Source organism: Elgaria multicarinata, chromosome 10 (assembly GCF_023053635.1).
Source record: "Elgaria multicarinata webbii isolate HBS135686 ecotype San Diego chromosome 10, rElgMul1.1.pri, whole genome shotgun sequence".
Taxonomy (NCBI): domain Eukaryota; kingdom Metazoa; phylum Chordata; class Lepidosauria; order Squamata; family Anguidae; genus Elgaria; species Elgaria multicarinata.
In genome coordinates, this window is record NC_086180.1 from 7,064,254 (window position 1) to 7,082,105 (window position 17,852).

Sequence of the window (17,852 nt, forward strand, 5' to 3'; positions counted from 1 at the left end):
CTGTATTCAAGTGGTCTACAAATTGATTAAATCAAGAGGAAGAATTGTGTGTGCTATCTCCGGTATTCAAGGCAGTAAGCCTGTGTGCACCTGTTGCTGGGGAACATGGGTGGGAGGGTGCTGTTGCACCATGTCCTGCTTGTTCATCCCTGGCCGATGGCTGGTTGGCCACCGTGTGAACAGAGTGCTGGACTAGATGGACCCTTGGTCTGATCCAGCATCAGGGCTCTTCTGATGTTCTTATAGAACACTTGGATACTGAGTGGGAAGCCTAGAAGCATTTCTTAATAATCTGAGTGGACTGAGTGTACCAGCCAAGTAGGAGCTGCTATCGCCATTTCACAGTGGGTTAGAACAGTAGCAGAGTGTGGTGACCTATCCCAAACTCTAATCGCTTTCTCTCACACACTCACCCTGGATTCCCAGCAGCTCCAGATGGCACACAATCCCAACAAAGCTCCCTGGCAGCACAGATCCTGTTCATAATATTGTCTTATCAGCACAATTATATCTCCTCATTTGCATAGCTAAGAATCCACTGTGGGCGTAACCCACACTGAAAGGTGGAATTCAGGCAAAGACGACGCTGAGCTCCTATTGGAGTCACAATTAGCTTTCAAAGGCTGCTTGGGTTTAGATCAATAATGCAGGAACAAGTTTTCACCAGGAAAACAGGAAGAGGGTGTGAAGGATCCTGGAAAAAAGCCCAAGGAGTAGGGTCAAATGAGGGCAAGTCACCAGCTGCGTTCAGCTAGAAAGATTTGATTGGGGGTGAGGCATAGCAGAGAACAGGAATTAAGCCTCAGACTTTTGAGCACATCCATTCCTGTCACCACCTGCATTTTCAAACACAAACCAGAAATATTAAAACATTATTCAGGTTTCTCCTGCAATTGAGACTGGGGGAGAACGTGATTAGCCAGGTAGAGAAGGGCACCTCACCTCCTTGGGCGCACGTAAGAACAAAAGAAGTGCCATGCTGGATCAGACCGAGGGTCCAACTAGTCCAGCACTCTGTTCGAAAGAGGCCAACCAGCTGTTGACCAGGGAGCCACAAGCAGGTCACGGTGCAACAGCACCCTCCCACCCAGGTTCCCCAGCAACATCTGCACACAGGCTTACTGCCTCGGATACTAGAGGTAGTACATAACCATCAGGGCTAGTAGCCATTCACAGCCTCCTCCTCCAGGAATTTATCCCACCCCCTTTTAAAGCCATCCAAATTGGTGGCCATCACTACATCTTGTGGTAGTGAATTCCATACTTTAACTATGTGCTGTGTGGAGAAGTACTTCGGGGGGTTTTGTCCCGAATCTCCCACCAATCAGCTTCATGGGATGACCCCGGGTTCTAGCATTTTGAGAGAGGGAGAAAAATGTCTCCCTATCCACATTCTCCGCACCATGCATAAATTTGTACACCTCGGTGCACTCCTTGAGTTCAGCAGCAACCTTAAGCATTTTTGCATGCCACAAACCACAAATCCTGTAATCCACACTGCTACTATACATGGCTAATTGGTTTTGAGAACTAACTTAGCAGGAGCTGATAACCTTCACTGGTGAACTACAGGATGACTGCAGTTAGTCTCACTACACTCTAACGTGGCTTCCTTTGGAGCTCTATACAGAGAGAATGTGGTTTCTGCATAACTGGGAAATCACCATTTCTTCATCTGGAAGAAAGGGAACAGCAGCTTGCACTGGTTTAAACTAGATGCGATCCCGTTGGCATTCCACTTCAGTAAACTATATTTTCCTTTTTAGCATAACTTCAAAACATGCAGGAATGAACGGAGAGGGGAGGGGAGAAAGCAGGTTAGCAGTGTACCCACATTGAATTCCTCACGGAAAAGTTTGTTGTCATCTGCCATTCTCCGGTTGATCTCCTCCTCCAGCTTATCAACAGGCAGTGGTGGGTACTTTCTGTTGGTACTGGGAGATCTGGCGAGCAGCGGCATGCTCTGGGGCTCTGCATCACAAACACACGGAAGAAGAACACCGTCTTTATTTTGCTAGGGGCATTGGGCAAAGGGTCCCTTCCCCTGCGGCTTCCGCAAGTGAACCCCTGGTATAAATGAATCCCTCCAATGGGAAAAAAGAAACTGTGCTGTGCTTTGGGGCAGGTGAGAGCATCAAACCCCATCACGGAAAGAGCAGAGTGAAGGTACGTAGACGCTAGATCCAAAAAGCCAGAGGCAAAGGGGTGAAAACGGAGGTGTGGTTTATTAAAAATAATTACTAATGCGTTTCGGACCCTAAGGTCCTTCCTTGGGGCAATTCAAACAAAAGTGAGATATAAATTCTCTTACAGACACACAGGTGGAAGGACCTTAGGGTCCGAAACATGTTGGTAATTATTATGAATAAACCACATCTCTGTTTTCGCCTCTTTGCCTCTGGCTTTTTTTGGCTTCCTTCCTTTTTTGGCTTCTCCAGATGGCCATGTCCCCTGACCCCACCCCATTTCCCCCAACCACCAACTGTTGGGTGGTTTCCTGGCTTCTGTGCAGTTTCCCCCCCACATCCCCAAAGACTGAACTGCCTCCCCTAAGGCTTCGTTACTGACAGTAAGAGATTTAAGCTACAATATGCTAGTACGTTTGGCTCTGCCCCCTTTGCCTTCAGCCCTGCCCATCACTGGAATGTGCCCTCCCAAGAGCTTCTCCAAAATTAAATTCAGCCGATAGCCTGAAAGAGGTGCCCCACCCCTGCCATAATGGATTTTAGCAACTAAAGTTCAACAACCCTTGAAAATCGGTTTAGTTTAACTGCATAGGTCTGCCTGCCCAAGACCTGGGATCGGTTGGAGAAGCCCTTCTCCATGCCCCAACAACGCGAGATAGACGCTACGGTGGGACATGGGAGAGGGCTCTCTCTGTTGTGGCACCCTGGCTGTGGAATGCCCTCCCCCTGGAGGCCCGACTGGCTTCATTTCAGCGCCAGGTCAAGGCACGGCTTTTTCACAGAGCCTTTGATGGCTAAATCCACCAGCCTGCACACTGTCTTGTCTTAATTGGATTTTACGGTTTTAAAATTTCATATTGGTTTTAACACATTAATGGTTTAATTTGTTTTAGAATGGTATATTTATTCTATTTTATATGTATGCCGCCTTGAGATTGTTTATTTTATTTATTTTTATTTATTTAAGCATTTTTATGCTGCCATTCAGCCAAAAAAGGCTCTCATGGCAGCTTACAAAAGTATTTCTTGACAGTCCCTGCCCACAGGCTTACAATCTAAAAGACATGACACGGAAAGGGGATTGGGAGGGAGGAGGAAAGGAAAGCAAATTCAGGCACTACAATCTTAATTGCAAAGTTCAGCAGTTACAGTTGACAGTTGGTAGCAGGAGGGAGGGGGCCTCTCAGCTGGAGCTGGACCCAGCTGCTGCTTCCTCCCTCACTGGTGGCCTCTGCAGAGACAGTTAGTATCAGGAGGGAGGGGGCTCTCAGCTGGAGCTGGACCCAGGCCCGATGGAGAGGTGCCTGGCTGCTGCTTCCTCCCTCACTGGTGGCCTCTGCAGTGACAGTTGACAGCAGGAGGGAGGGGGCTCTCAGCTGGAGCTGGACCCAGGCCCGATGGAGAGGTGCCTGGCTGCTGCTTCTTCCCTCACTGGTGGCCTCTGCCATATCGTTGTGATATAGGGCGGGATATAAATGTTTTAATAAATAATAAAATAAATAGGTCAGTTATTGGCCAGCTACCCCAAGGAATGATCCAGGCTGAGGACATCAGTTGTCGCCCATGTGAAGGCGGGGACAGAATTTAGTGGTAAGGGTGTGTTGCGGCTGTAACCAACACGAAGAGGCAGCTGCATGGCCAAGCAGTGTGTCAGGGTTTGGTCAAATGGACCGGCATCCAATGGTTCCCCTCAATCTAACCACCAGTGCACAGTTGCAGGATCCAGGAGGCCGCTGCGCTACCTGATCCCTAGAACGTGATGTGGCGACAGAGGTAGGAGGGGGCCAGGAGTGCCTCTTTGCGATTCTAGATCACATTATGGGAGAAGCCAGTGTGGTGTAGTGGCTAGAGTGTTGGACTGGGAGTCAGGAGATCCGGGTTCTAGTCCCCACTCAGCCATGGAAACCCACTGGGTGACTTTCGGCCAGTCACGAACTCTCAGCCCAACCTCCCTCACAGGGTTGTTGTTGTGAGGATAAAACGGAGAAGAGGAAGAGGATTATGTATGCTGCCTTGGGTTCCTTGGAGGGGGAAAAGTGGGATATAAATGCAATAATAAATAAATAAGAAATCCTAGACTCACCCATGTCATCCGTCCGACCATTGGACAAGTGAAAGGAGTTGGAATGACTCCCGGCTTGTTTGTATTTTTTGAACCTAGGAGTAAAAATATATGGAGGATCAGCTGAGGCAGGGTCATATATGAGGTACCCAATACGCTATTCAGAAACAGATCTTTCTTCTTCATACAGCTGATTTTTTCAGGGACTTAAAAGCATGACCGTTGGCCAGTGCCTGGCATCAGAAGGCAGTAATAACAAGGGTATGTTGGAAGGCTGGTTGGGGTGAATGGGTACAAAGTTACAAAGTCTATGAATGCAGCAAGGTACAAAGCTCTCAACATGCTGAATTAGGAGTCAGAGACCAGATCTTCTCCATGTGACCATGTTAAATGTGATCATTTAACAAATCAATGAAGCCTGGGATACTAGCCTCTAAGGATTAGAGAATGCTCCATGTCATATCCTAAATTTAAAATACGCACACCCATGTAAGTAAAAGGTTGTCACACAGAGGAGGGACAGGATCTCTGCTCAATCATCCCAGCGTGCAGGACACGGGATAATGGGCTCAAGTGACAGGAAGCCAGATTCTGGCTGGACTTTGGGAAAAGCTTCCTGACTGTTAGAGCAGTACGACAATGGAACCCATGACCTAGGGAGTTCGTGGGCTTTCCCACCCTAGAGGCCTTCAAGAGGCAGCTGGACAACCATCTGTCAGGGATGCTTTAAGGTGGATTCCGGCATTCAGCAAGGGGTTGGACTCGATGGCCTTAAAGGCCCCTTCCAACTCTATGATTCTATGAAGCTACAGAGCTGTTAGAGTAGAATGCAGAGCTCTGGAATAGCACCTCCTTCCCAGGGCCCAAAGCTCTGCTGGAGGCAAGGTCATCTGGTGTTTGAGCACCCTTGCAAACAATTAGACTAGAATATTTTTTACTATTAATGTTTTTAATAACCTGTCTGCCCACACATACTATTTCTGCCATTTATAGCATACACAGCCTCAAAGAAAGGTCTCCCAAACCATTCAGTCACAGCAATCATCCCAATAAGGCTATAGAAGCAAGTCAACAGACACAGTGTCCATGTATAATCATAAGGTGCGCTGTGGGAGGGGAATAAACTCTGCCACTTCATAATCGGAGAACCTGTGAGGTCAGTATACCCACACACTGCGAAGAGTCCACAACAGAGGTGAAACTACAGCTAAAAAGGCTGCCTGCTCCCAGTCCTCTGTACAGACCATCCATCCATCCTGAAACTCACAGAAGGGACTGAAGAACCACCTCACACAAGGATTGCCAGGCAGTGTCCTGTTCTGACTATAAGATGTGGCCCTGCTTAGCTTCCACAGGGTTGCTGCATCGTGTAGCTTCAGACCATGCCCTGGTAACAGTTCCCGGAAGGAGACAGAAATTAGGGCTGCACCCAGATCAATTAATTGACAGATTTTTAGTTTGATCAATTACATTTGTATAAATGTCCACGGACTGCTTTCCTGTTGCTTTCTGACTCAGGGGAAGATCAATCCTGTCCACAAAGAAGACAGCCCTTCTCACAATTTCTCTCCTTTCTCCTCCTCCTCCCTCTCTTTTATACAAACATTCCTTTTCAAATACTATTTTATGCAGATGACCTGGGACTTTCGTCACTTTTGAAGTCAAAGTTACGTTTGAGTGTGTGAGAGTTATTAAAAGAAAGCCTAACGTCCCTACAGACATTTGACAAATCATTCTGGTCTCCCAGCTTGCAACCCTATGCACACTTACTTGGGAGTAAGTCCTGCTGAAGTCACTGGAATTCCCTGCCTCTGGAGGTCAGACAGGCTCCAACCTTGTACTCCTTTCGGCGCCTCCTGAAAACATCTTTATTCCAAGAAGCCTTTCTTTAACATGCAGCCTTGGATTTCTGTGTTGTTGTTTTTTGCTTCTTTTTAAATTTTGTTTTAACTGTTTTATTCTGTTTTTATTTTCATTTTACCTTGTACACTGCTCTGAAATTTTTTCAATGAGGAGCGGTATATAAATATTCTAAATAAATAAATAAATAAAATAAATATGCTCAGGCCTGCACATTCAGGAACTCTGAAAATGGACCATAAAACTCTTAATCTCAGAACCTCACATGACTTAGGACAGGTATTTACAAGAGAGGAAAATTAATGAAATCCCAATTCCTCTTCATAGAATCATAGAATAGCAGAGTTGGAAGGGGCCTACAAGGCTATCAAGTCCAACCCCCTGCTCAATGCAGGAATCCACCTCAAAGCATCCCTGACAGATGGTTGTCCAGCTGCCTCTTGAAGGCCTCTAGTGTGGGAGAGCCCACAACCTCCCTAGGTAACTGATTCCATTGTCGTACTGCTCTAACAGTCAGGAAGTTTTTCCTGATGTCCAGCTGGAATCTGGCTTCCTTTAACTTGAGCCTGGTATTCTGTGTCCTGCACTCTGGGAGGATCGAGCAGAGATCCTGGCCCTCCTCTGAACACCACGAGCAACTGGGGGCCAAATTTTAAATCAAATCCTGCATATTTAAAATAAATGTATTGGTTAAGGCTTCAGCCCTAAGAGGAACAGGTCTTAGAGGTTTCCTAGCCACTACTTACCTTAACATGTATAGGACAATAATAATAAATACTATGACTAGTAAGGAAGATAACGCCACCATTACAGCTATGATGGGTGTCTCATCTAGAAGGGAGAGAAAAGATCTTTTAGTTATTTCAAAATATTTAAGTTCAAGACACCTGTGAGAGAAAGCACTTTTTGTTGCCAATACTAGGTTCACTAAGGCCTTAGCTAGACCTAAGGATTATCCCAGGCAAATGGAGGGGTCGTCCCTGCCTGCTCTGGGATCCCATGTGTGTCATTTGGATGCACAGGGATGATCCCGGGACAATCCCAGGATATAAGGCTGGTCTAGCCATGGCCTCAAAAGGGTGTGGGTTAGGATTCTGTGAAGAGAAGTAGAGAACTGAAATGTATGATAGTGTGAGAGGCAGATACTGTATAGGAAGGCTTGGTGCTGGCTACTGACATTGGAAACAGTAGTACTGTATAGTGGAACCTTGTGAGAATGAACTGACAGAACCCAATACTCTTAGAACCTTGTAACCATAAGCATTTGAACTGAGGTAACCGATAAGCTTATGTACATGCACTTACTTAGGTTAATACATTCCAATTAATTAAAGCAGCTGGTGTGGTCTGTGGAGGAGTGACTGAGGAGAGAACAGTTAATGGTGGCAGCGGAATGGGAAACTGAGGGCCAAGTTGCTGGGCTGTGGAGTTGTGGGGCCTAAGGAATAAAGGCGAGACAGGAGCAGCAGCAGTAGGCCAAAACCCTCACACATGTCATCAGCACAGGGGGGATTGAGTAGCTCCTTTGGACTTCTGTCCAGTGCTGACTGAAACCCTGTGCGGATTCACCGCCCCACTGACATCAGAGCCACCAGCCTCCACTAGACAGGAGTTTAAAACCTCTTGCCTCCTCCTAGGGACATCAACTAAGGGCATCAACTAGGAGCAGGGCTTTCTCTGCTGTGGCACCCCGGTTGTAGAACGAGCTCCTCAGAGAGGTTCGCTTGGCACCTGCATTGTTTTTTTTCCGTCGCCAGCTGAAGACCTTTTTATTTTCTCACTATTTTAACACCTAATTTAACTTAAATTTAAACTTTGCTGTTTTAATCTCATATTTTAACCTATATTAATTTTTTGCTGTGCGGTTTTATTCTGGTTGTGCTTTTTATATTGTATTTTGTATGTGCGTTTTAAATTTGTTGGTTGTTTTTACACTCTTCATGTTTTTAATTTTTGTGACCCACCCAGAGAGCTTCGGCTATTGGGCAGTATAAAAATGTAATAAATAAATAAATAAATAAATAAACTGGCTTATCTTCTTCCCCACTGCCATTAGCTACAGGGAAGCGGTGATCTTAGTTGCTTCAGGGTTGCTGAAGTAGGCGGTGGCTAAATCTCTATTCCCCCACAAGCAGGATTGGGATTGCTATCCCGGGGACAGCTAACAGCAGTGCTGCAACCTCCATCTTTTCACATAGGCCGGAGGGAGTACTGGGTGGGTCTCCCTCTAGCTTGTGCATAACAAAAACATAAATTCATGTCTACATTTATACCCCGGCCCTTCTTTCAGATACATAAGGCTGTTTTCTGTTTCATCTCAACAACCCTGCGAGGTAGGCTGCATTGAGAGTTAAGTGACTGACCCAGTGAGCTTCACAGCTGAACAGGAATTTGCACTGGGTTCCAGACACCTGTCCATGTTATGTATTCCCCAAAATTAAAAACAGCGCTAGGTGAGCTAAAATATATATTAAAAAAGGGGAAAGCTGAACAGGGTTAAAAGAAGAAAAGATTTATGAAGCATCACACGTGAGATTTATCTCTCAGCAGAAAACTAGGGCGTTGTCTGGCTTTAGCCTCTAATGCAGCCCAATGACCTGCCAGAGTTTCGAAGCGTGAGCTGGCTGTAGATTCATCTCTCCAAAGGTTCTTTTTACAGAGAATTTAGATTCCAGGCAAGCCAGTGTTACATGCTGACATTCAACAATGGAAGACTGCTCGCTGCATACTTAAAGCAGTTGCCACCGCGTTTTCCTACATGTTCTTTGCGAAAGGAGTGACAGGGGTGCGGGGGGAGCAGACCCCAAGCAATTCCTTTGCAAGCCTCCGGCAGACAGTGCTGATGCACACAGAGCACGTTCTCCCATCCTTTGAAATATGCAACAGGTTTATAAATGAGCTGCGGACTGGCTGTTTGTGCCCTTGAGAACTGCTGGGTTTGTACCTTGCCTTAGCAACCTCGGTACTGGAAAGAGGAGTGGGAGGAAGGAGAGGAAGAAGTGACAGTAGGCAGAAAGCAGTTGGGAGTTCACCGTTTCACTTCCTGCCTGTGGTTAACGGCCACAGCAGGGTGGGTGGGGACGGGGACCTCAAAGCGTGAGTCAGATGTGTCAGAAAGGGAAGGTGCAAGACCCCAAAGCTCCACATCTCCACGCCAGATGCATCCCTGGGAAGCGATCCTTGCCTTATCGACTTGTCTCCTTCGCTAACTGCCTACCAACAGATGCAGCTGCTGTAGCCTCGGTACAGGAAGTGGCTTGTCCACAGCAATGATTCTCCTGCTACAGGAGCCTGCGGTACCAGGTTATCAAAGGCAGGCATTTTGTATACCAGGGCTCCCCATATATTCCATGCTCTCCCTCCCTTCTTCACCAGCACCCCACAAGGGCAAGGGTTTCGTTCATATTCCCTTAGATGAAGGAGATTGCATCATGAAGCATTACTACTACTATTACTACTACTACATCATCATCATCTATATCCCACCTTCTCCCCTCTTGCAAGGAACTCAAGATGACTTAGGTGGTTCTCCTCGCCTCTATTTTATGCTAACTATAACCTTGTGGGGGATAGAAACTCGATCTCACGAGTCCCAGTCCGAGACTCTAAGCACTACACCAAACTGGAAGTACAGTATTCCCTGGAGTACGCCTTCCGCCACAAATGGCGTGCATGCTTCTGGAGTTTATAACTATTTGTTTGAGCTGGCGAGGTGGAGAGGGTGGGGGAGAGATTCTCCGAGCTTCCTCCACTCCTGCCCTAAACAGATACGAGAACCATCCTACAGCCAGCTGACATAGTCATTACTTCCTCTGCAGTGTTACTCAGCCACACACCACATTGCTTGGGTGGAGTGTGGGAACGGGGAAAATGCCGTACCAGGTGTGTTCCGTTTGGACATTTCGGCTGAAAAGGCAGCATTGACATTAACAGTCGGTACAGGTCAGGCAGGGCCAAAACTAACAGCAGCTGATCACTGCCGAGCAGTCCCATTTAGAAACAGAAGGCTGTGAGCTGTATGCTGCCTTTTTTCTGCTGGTGGTTGCACACACACACACATAACACTAGTAGGACTTACTAGCTTCTTGCCAGCAAGGGGACTGATTGAAGTATGAAGTGATTACACACATACAAGAAACTACGCAGATCCGCTGCAAACACCACTAAGACAGCACGCGTTGCAAGAAACCCGCTTGTGTAGTGGCCTAAAATCCCACTGTGGGATAGATGGCCACATAGTTTCAAATGTGTGCTGAAATATGGAATCAGTGACAGGATCTATCATCTTGGTTCCTTCTCTTCTGCTGCTCCCAGATTGTGGAATAGCCTGCTGGAGGAGACTCGTCAGCTTGACAGTCTTTTAGCATTCAAGAAAGCTATCAAGACTGATCTCTTCTGGCAGGCCTATCCAGTGGGATTTTAGGATGCTTTTAGTATGCTTTTAGGATGTTTTTTTAACAGTGTATACTATGTTTTTAATCAGTATTTTATGTTCCCCGCCTCAATCCAATCGGAGAGGCGGGTAAGAAATATATATTTTTTATTTATTTATTTATTTATTATTACATTTCTATACTGCCCAATAGCCGGAGCTCTCTGGGCGGTTCACAAAAATTAAAAACATTCAAAGTATAAAACAACAGTATAAAACCATAATATAAAATACAATATAAAAGCTCAACCAGATAAAAACAGCAGCAATGCAAAATTACAAATTTAAAACACTGAGTTAAAATTTATTTATAGACTGTTAAAATGCTGGGAGAATAAAAAGGTCTTCACCTGGCGTCTAAAGGCATATAATGTAGGTGGCAAGCGAACCTCCTTAGGGAGCTCATTCCACAGACGGGGTGCCACAGCAGAGAAGGCCCTCTTCCTGGTAGCCATTATTATTATTATTATTATTATTACATCTTGACAAAGTGGAAGAGTGGTTGTGGAAATCTTTCTGGGCCCATAGGTCCTCCCAAGAAGAAGGGGGCAGAGGAGAGGGACGAGAAGGCTGGCATCTGTGCAATGAGTAGGAAATGTCTCAAACACTCTAATGTGCCTCCACCCGCTTTCAGCTAGTTGAGTGTGGATGACGCCCACGTGAAGGAAGCAACCTCTTTCCACTTTCCAGGGTTTATTTATTTATTACATTTCTATAATGCCCAATAGATGAAACAGCTGGGCAGTTTACATAGGGTGACCATATGAAAAGGAGGACAGGGCTCCTGTATTTTTAACAGTTGTATTGAAAAGGGAATTTCAGCAGGTGTCATCTGTATATATGGGGAATCTGGGGAAATTTCCTCTTCATCACAACAGTTAAAGCTGCCCTCTTTTAAATCCGGTCACTCTAGTATAGCTCCTGCATCTTTAACTGTTGTGATGAAGACGGAATTTCACCAGGTTCTCCATATATCCAAATGACACCTGCTGAAATTCCCTTTTCTATGCAACTGTTAAAGATACAGGAGCCCTGTCCTCCTTTTCATATGGTCACCCTAGTTTACAACAATTTAGTTCTGGGTGGTTCAGCACAAAATGTTGCCCCACCCCACAGCACGGGGTAATGACAGCCCACTGTAACATCTCTGTTTGCTCTGGGGTCCTTGTAGCCTGGAGGAAAGAACCAGGACTGCCTTCTTACCGTTGCCAGGGCACTATTATAATGTACATGTCCAAAATGTTTAGAGAGGAATGGAATAAGGAGTTAGAATGCTCTACAGTCTAATCGAAAGCAAGTAGCTTTCGATTAGAATCCCGTATGTACCTGCCCGGACCCTAAGGTCATCCTGCCAAAGGAAGTGAAGCAGGTGGCTACCAGGAGGAGGGCCTTCTCTGCTGTGGCACCCCGGCTGTGGAACGAGCTCCCTAAGGAGGTTCGCTTGCCACCTACATTATATGCTTTTAGACGCCAGGTGAAGACCTTTTTATTCTCCCAGCATTTTAACAGTCTATAAATAAATTTTAACTTAGTGTTTTAAATTTTAAATTTTGCATTGCTGCTGTTTTTATCTGGTTGAGCTTTTATATTGTATTTTATATTATGGTTTTATACTGTTGTTTTATACTTTGAATGTTTTTAATTTTTGTGAACTGCCCAGATAGCTCCGGCTATTGGGCAGTATAGAAATGTAATAAGTAAATAAATAAATAAATAAATAAGCCTTAGCTTCCATATGTACTATTTTTGTAAATTTAAAACTGATGCTGATACAAGAAAATACGATGTTTCGTATATTTTGGATGCCGCAGAGTCTTGTAAGAAGAAACTGGCTAGCTCTGTGAGATGCTGGCGATGTGATGAGGGACAATGCTTCACTTAGACATAGGATATGGGCATCTCCTGGAACGGCTTATTTTTGGTTGGAAGTCATCACTCGTGTAAATTTTGTTCTTGAAGAATCAGTGATAACTGCGGATGCCCATGCATTTTTAAATTACATATCCGTGATAAGGGGATTAACTGAGGGCCCTTACCGTTGCAAAGAGTCTTATACTTCAAGCTTGGAAGGATAAACACCTACCACCTATCATTCAGTGTACTAAAGATCTTACTGCTCTTGCTACATTTGAACATGTCTCTTACAGCCATCAACTTCATATGGATGCTTATTTAAATATATATGGACTGCTTATATTGACTCAGTCATTTGGCTTTCCAATAGAATTTTTGAAGTGGGTTAGAATTTTATATTCGACTCCAAGAGCAAGAGTTATGACCAATGGTTGATTGTCGGTGTTTTCATGCTTGAGTGAGGTACTAGGCAAAGATGTCCTCTTTCTCCATTGATATTTGATCTATGCTTGGAACCCTTGGCTTGTGCAATTAGACAGAATAGTAGTATTCACAGGTTTGTACATGTTGACCTAGAATTTAAAATTATTCTTTAAGCTGATGAACATGAGCTCTAGCCAGCAGATTCAATGGTGAGAGATGATGTGAGTTGTAGGCCAAAACATCTGGAGGGCCAAAAATTGCCCACCCCTACCTTAAATGAAATACAATAATGCAAAACAACAATGAAAAGAGCACAGCAGTTGACCAGGGAGCATACGCCATACATACTAAGAGGAACAGCCTACCTTGTCTGCCGTCACTGTCATCTGTAGAAATGAGAAAAAAACAAATGTCTTAAATCTTGTGTTATTTTCATTCTCCTTCACCCACTCCCTCCCTGTCTCCTAAATGCCTTTGCAGTGCTGCAGTACTGGCATGCAGAGGTGCTGGTTCTTTGGACCAGTCTTACCCGCTGCCTCTGTAGCCTGGTGAAACAACCCATGGATCTGGGTTTGCATGTAATGACAAACTGTAGTTTCAACAACCCAGAATTCACAATACAACAACAAACCACGGGTTTGTTTTCTGAGTTGTTCATGGATAACATGCCATGTGGTTTGTACATCACAAGAACCAAGAATTCAACAACCTGTTAGTTAAATAAGCCATGGGTTAGCATTATGTGCAAACCAGGCTAGGGAAAACCAGGTCTCTGTCTACTTCCTTCTTATGTACACTTTTATAAGCCTCTAGCATATCCACCCCTTTACTTATCTTTTTTCTAAAATACAAAGCTCCAAACATTGTAACCTTTCCTCATATGGGACTTGCTCCTGCCCTTTGATCATTCTGATTGCACTTTTCTCCACCTTTCTCAATTCTACAATATACTTTTTGAGATGTGGCAATCAGAACTCTATACAGTATTCCAAATGTGGTCGCAGCATAGATTTGTATAAAGGCCAGACAGTACCAACAGCTGACTTTGAATCACTTTTCTAGCGAGCTGTAACAAGGAATTTGCCCTTTTCACAATTGCTGCACACTGGGTCAATGTTTTCATTGAACTATCCATCATAACTTTCTGCATTGAGCAGGGGGTTGGACTCGATGGCCTTGTAGGCCCCTTCCAACTCTGCTATTCTATGATCCTTTTCCTTGTCCATCACTGCTACTTCAGACCACATCAGTTAGCAATCTTTTCGGAGCTTGCAATCCTTTTTTCTTTTTACCATCCTGAATAATTGGCATTGTGAGTAGTGAGGCGGTGAAAGTTGCTGACACTAACTCTAGCTCATTTGTGATGATATTAAAAAGCATCGATACCAATACAGACCCTTCAGGAGATCCCAATTCTTACATTCCCTCCCCCCCCCACAATTATTTCTACTCTCTGGTTCTTGCCCTTTAAGGGAGTGGAGTGTGGGTACCAATGCAATCTTCACTTGTCAGATCATGAAAAAAAAAATGGCTGTAACATGTCTACCGCTACTTTGTGTAAGGATGCAAAAGATAGTGTCAGAACCACCAGTCTGAATAGGGATCGCTATTTAGGATGCTCTTCTAAATAGAATGGGATACCACAAGTTTTGGCTGTAGCGCAAGACACCTTAAATATCTACCTACTCCTCTACAGCAAATTCAATGAGAAAGGCTATGTGACATATATTTGTGCTGATTGCATGCATGTGTGCATGTATATTATGTTGTTGTTGTTGTTGTTGTTGTTATTATGATGTTGTGCGGACTTTATACTGTTAGTTTTACCCTACCCTGTGCCTGCTTACCCTACCCTGTGCCTGTTGGCATTCTCTTCCCCTCCTTATTGTTTTACTATGATTTTATTAGATTGTAAGCCTATGCGGCAGTGTCTTGCTATTTACTGTTTTACTCTGTACAGCACCATGTACATTGATGGTGCTATATAAATAATAATAATAATAATAATACAGTGAGACAATATGGTTCTGCTCCCCTTTTTTGTTTTTTGCACCAACCAGTGGAGAACACTGACATTTCTGGGTATTTTCTATTTGTCTTAGTTGCTTCTTTTCAGAAGCTCAAAGCATTCTACCTTGGCTCAGGAAGACGCATATTGACACAGCATGGGAACCTTTACCTCAAGGGAGAAGGAAAAGGTAAAAATGCAAAGAACGAAAAGAAGCAGCTTACCTGCGTTTTTTGCTGTCTCGGCTAAAAGCAGAATACACACAGAGGGAGCATTAGTGAGTAAATTTGAGGATGTAACAGCAGCCCAACCTGTAGCACACCTCACCCAAAACTACATTTTGCTTTATTTTGCCCTTTTTGTGAAGGGTTGCTTCCTCATTTTTGTGAACCGCCCAGAGAGCTCCGGCTATTGGGCGGTATAGAAATGTAATAAATAAATAAATAAATAAATAAATAACTGTCTTGATTACAGTTTCTTCCATGCCTAGGAGGAGGGTGCTTAATCCTCACATCAGGCTCATGCAGAATGAAAGCCTCCCTTAGTATTTGACCTATATACTATACCCTCCTATATAGGTTACTCGGTGCTGGTTTACACGATTGAAGCACCTGGGCTGCTTTTAAGATGGCCAAGTCAAAAGCTGTTATTCCCCACATCATTCCTTTGATTCAACTGCAAACATATGTGTGTGTGTGTGTGTTTCTGCATGCGTGCATGAGCACTGGTATATATCATATACCTACATGTCTACTTGCAAGGTGCTCAGTAAACTAGTATTTCCCATAGCCACACTACCAGGACTTAAGACCAGCATACTACAGAGATATACAATCAGCAGAATCAAGTAATTAAGTTTTTCCTGGACTGTACTATTTCAAACTATGGTGTACTATACTCTCCACATTTGACTAAGCACCATGGATTAACCTCTCTCTACACAGAAAGTCTGCATGTCAAGGAGAAGGGTCCCCCCTAGCTTTCTCCACAATGTGGAACTTCCCATGTACAAAGTACAAACCTGCAAGCACCTCCCACCGCAATAGTGCAAAAAGAAAGCGTTACCACTTGACTCCATTAATAGATCCTAATAACATATCAACATCAAGCCTCACATCCATAGGTCAAAGCTGCTTGAGTGCCTCTTTCTTACTGGACACAGTTCACCCCTCCCACACCCCAATTTCCACAAGGGGCAGATAGAGCTCCAATTTCTTCTAAAGGACTATGATGACGCAGCACCCTTTTAAAAAAAAGATATAGCACCATCAATTTCCAGGCTTCAAGACGTACTCCTACAGTTTCATGCAAATGGTGTATTGTTTGCCACACTTTAACTATTCTGTTGCACACACAACAAACTCTGAGATTCAGAAAAGTAAAGTTCTGCTTTGGAGGATGGACTAGGCATTCTAATCTGTTAGGTGTAACAAAATTTGAGATAATGTGGAATTAGAAACGCTCTCCAACGTAATATTTTAAGAATGCTTCCGTAAATGTGCTTTTAAAAGTGGAAAGAAAATAAGATCTTTTGTGACTAGTTTTGTGATGGTAAGGGAAAGATTAGCAATCAACAAGTAATGCAGAGGTCAGCAGTAATAATCCATCTGCAAACTAGTTCCTTAAATCTTAGAAGCCTTTTGAGGGTGGGTTAAATCGTAGTAAATGGATGGGGACTTGGTGTCCCTCTGAACGTGCGTTTATGATGTGGTAATTTAGTCCTCATTCTTAAGAGAACAAGGAAAGGATAGTTACAGCAGTTTTACTAATCTAGAACCTAGGAAGCTGTCTTATACCAGGTTAGACCCTTGCTCCATCTAGTGCAGTATTGCCAACACTGCCTGCAATGGCTCTCCAGGGTTTCAGGTGTGTTTTTCCGCCCTGCCTTACCTGGAGATACTGAGGATCAAACCTGTGACTGTCTGCATACAATGCATCTGTTCTACCACTGAACTACAGGCCCTCTACAGGCTGAAAAGGTTATGCACTCCTACCCTAAATGATCTTGAGAACAGAGCCTTAAAACAAGGTTCATTCTGAATTCATTGATCTAGAGCAATGGTTCCCAATTGGTGGTCCGCGGACCCACCCAGGGGGTCCGTGGCACCATTCACCTATTAGCTCTGCAAGGTCTGCATTTTAATAAAAGAAAATACGCTGTCTCCCGCGCTCTGTCTGCTTCGACGGTGACATCATGCGCGAAAGCACCTGCGAAGTTTAGCGACTAGCTTCAGAGATTACTTCCCTGCACCTAATCCTGAAAACTCATGGAGAAGGGATCCTTTTGAATGTGGTGAAGTACAACTAACAACACTATCTGCGGAAGAGCAAGATGCACTTGTTGACATGACTTGCGATGGTTCATTGAAATCATTTTTCAAAGAAAATAGACCGGACCAATTCTGGGTGAAGGTTTTTCCTGATTATAAGAAGTTAGGTGAAAAAGCTTTGAAACATCTAGTTCCCTTTTGTTCCACATATCTTTGTGAACAAACATTTTCGACATTTTGTAATATGAAGAACAAGCACAGAAATCGGCTCGATGTTGATCCAGATTTGAGATTAAAAGTAGGAAATATTGAACTGGATGTGGAAGGGATTGTTCGGGACAAAAGGAGGCATGATTTCTCCCATCACATTTAGATTTAGTAGCTGCTAGACATGTCATAATTTGTTCAATTGTAAAGTAGACGTTAGTAAAATTAAATTTGTCTTTATATTCCTAACTAAATCATTGTCATTTTTGCGTGGTAATATCACAAATATCACAAATTTTAAGGTCTGTTTTTAGTATACCTAAAATCCTTTGCTTATTAGGGGCTACCCTTTGTTTTCTCCCAAAAATTGCTTCACACAGGTAACTACCATAGAGAGAACATATTTTTCAGAAGTAGGGGTCCATGGCTTGGCATTTGAAAAACAAGGGGTCCGCGGTACTTAGCTAATTGGGAACCACTGATCTAGAGTATAACAACTGTAAGGGAGCAACTTAAAGTTAGTTAAAAACAACAACAGCCCAACTCCAAA

General features: G+C 44.1%; 1 protein-coding gene across 2 annotated transcripts in view; it reads right to left on the reverse strand.

Annotated features, from left to right (window-relative positions):
- PTPRA (protein tyrosine phosphatase receptor type A) overlaps window positions 1–17,852 on the reverse strand; it is a 156,616-nt gene that overhangs the window by 35,315 nt on the left and 103,449 nt on the right. Inside the window, exons 5-9 of one of the 2 annotated variants that reach the window (XM_063135388.1) lie at window positions 15,050–15,070; window positions 13,183–13,203; window positions 6,855–6,939; window positions 4,270–4,343; window positions 1,835–1,971 (exon numbers count right to left, since the gene is read on the reverse strand). In XM_063135388.1, the coding sequence (XP_062991458.1) occupies window positions 1,835–1,971; window positions 4,270–4,343; window positions 6,855–6,939; window positions 13,183–13,203; window positions 15,050–15,070 (338 nt within the window). The remainder of the gene's footprint in view (window positions 1–1,834; window positions 1,972–4,269; window positions 4,344–6,854; window positions 6,940–13,182; window positions 13,204–15,049; window positions 15,071–17,852) is intronic. The other variant, XM_063135389.1, reaches the window with a different exon arrangement.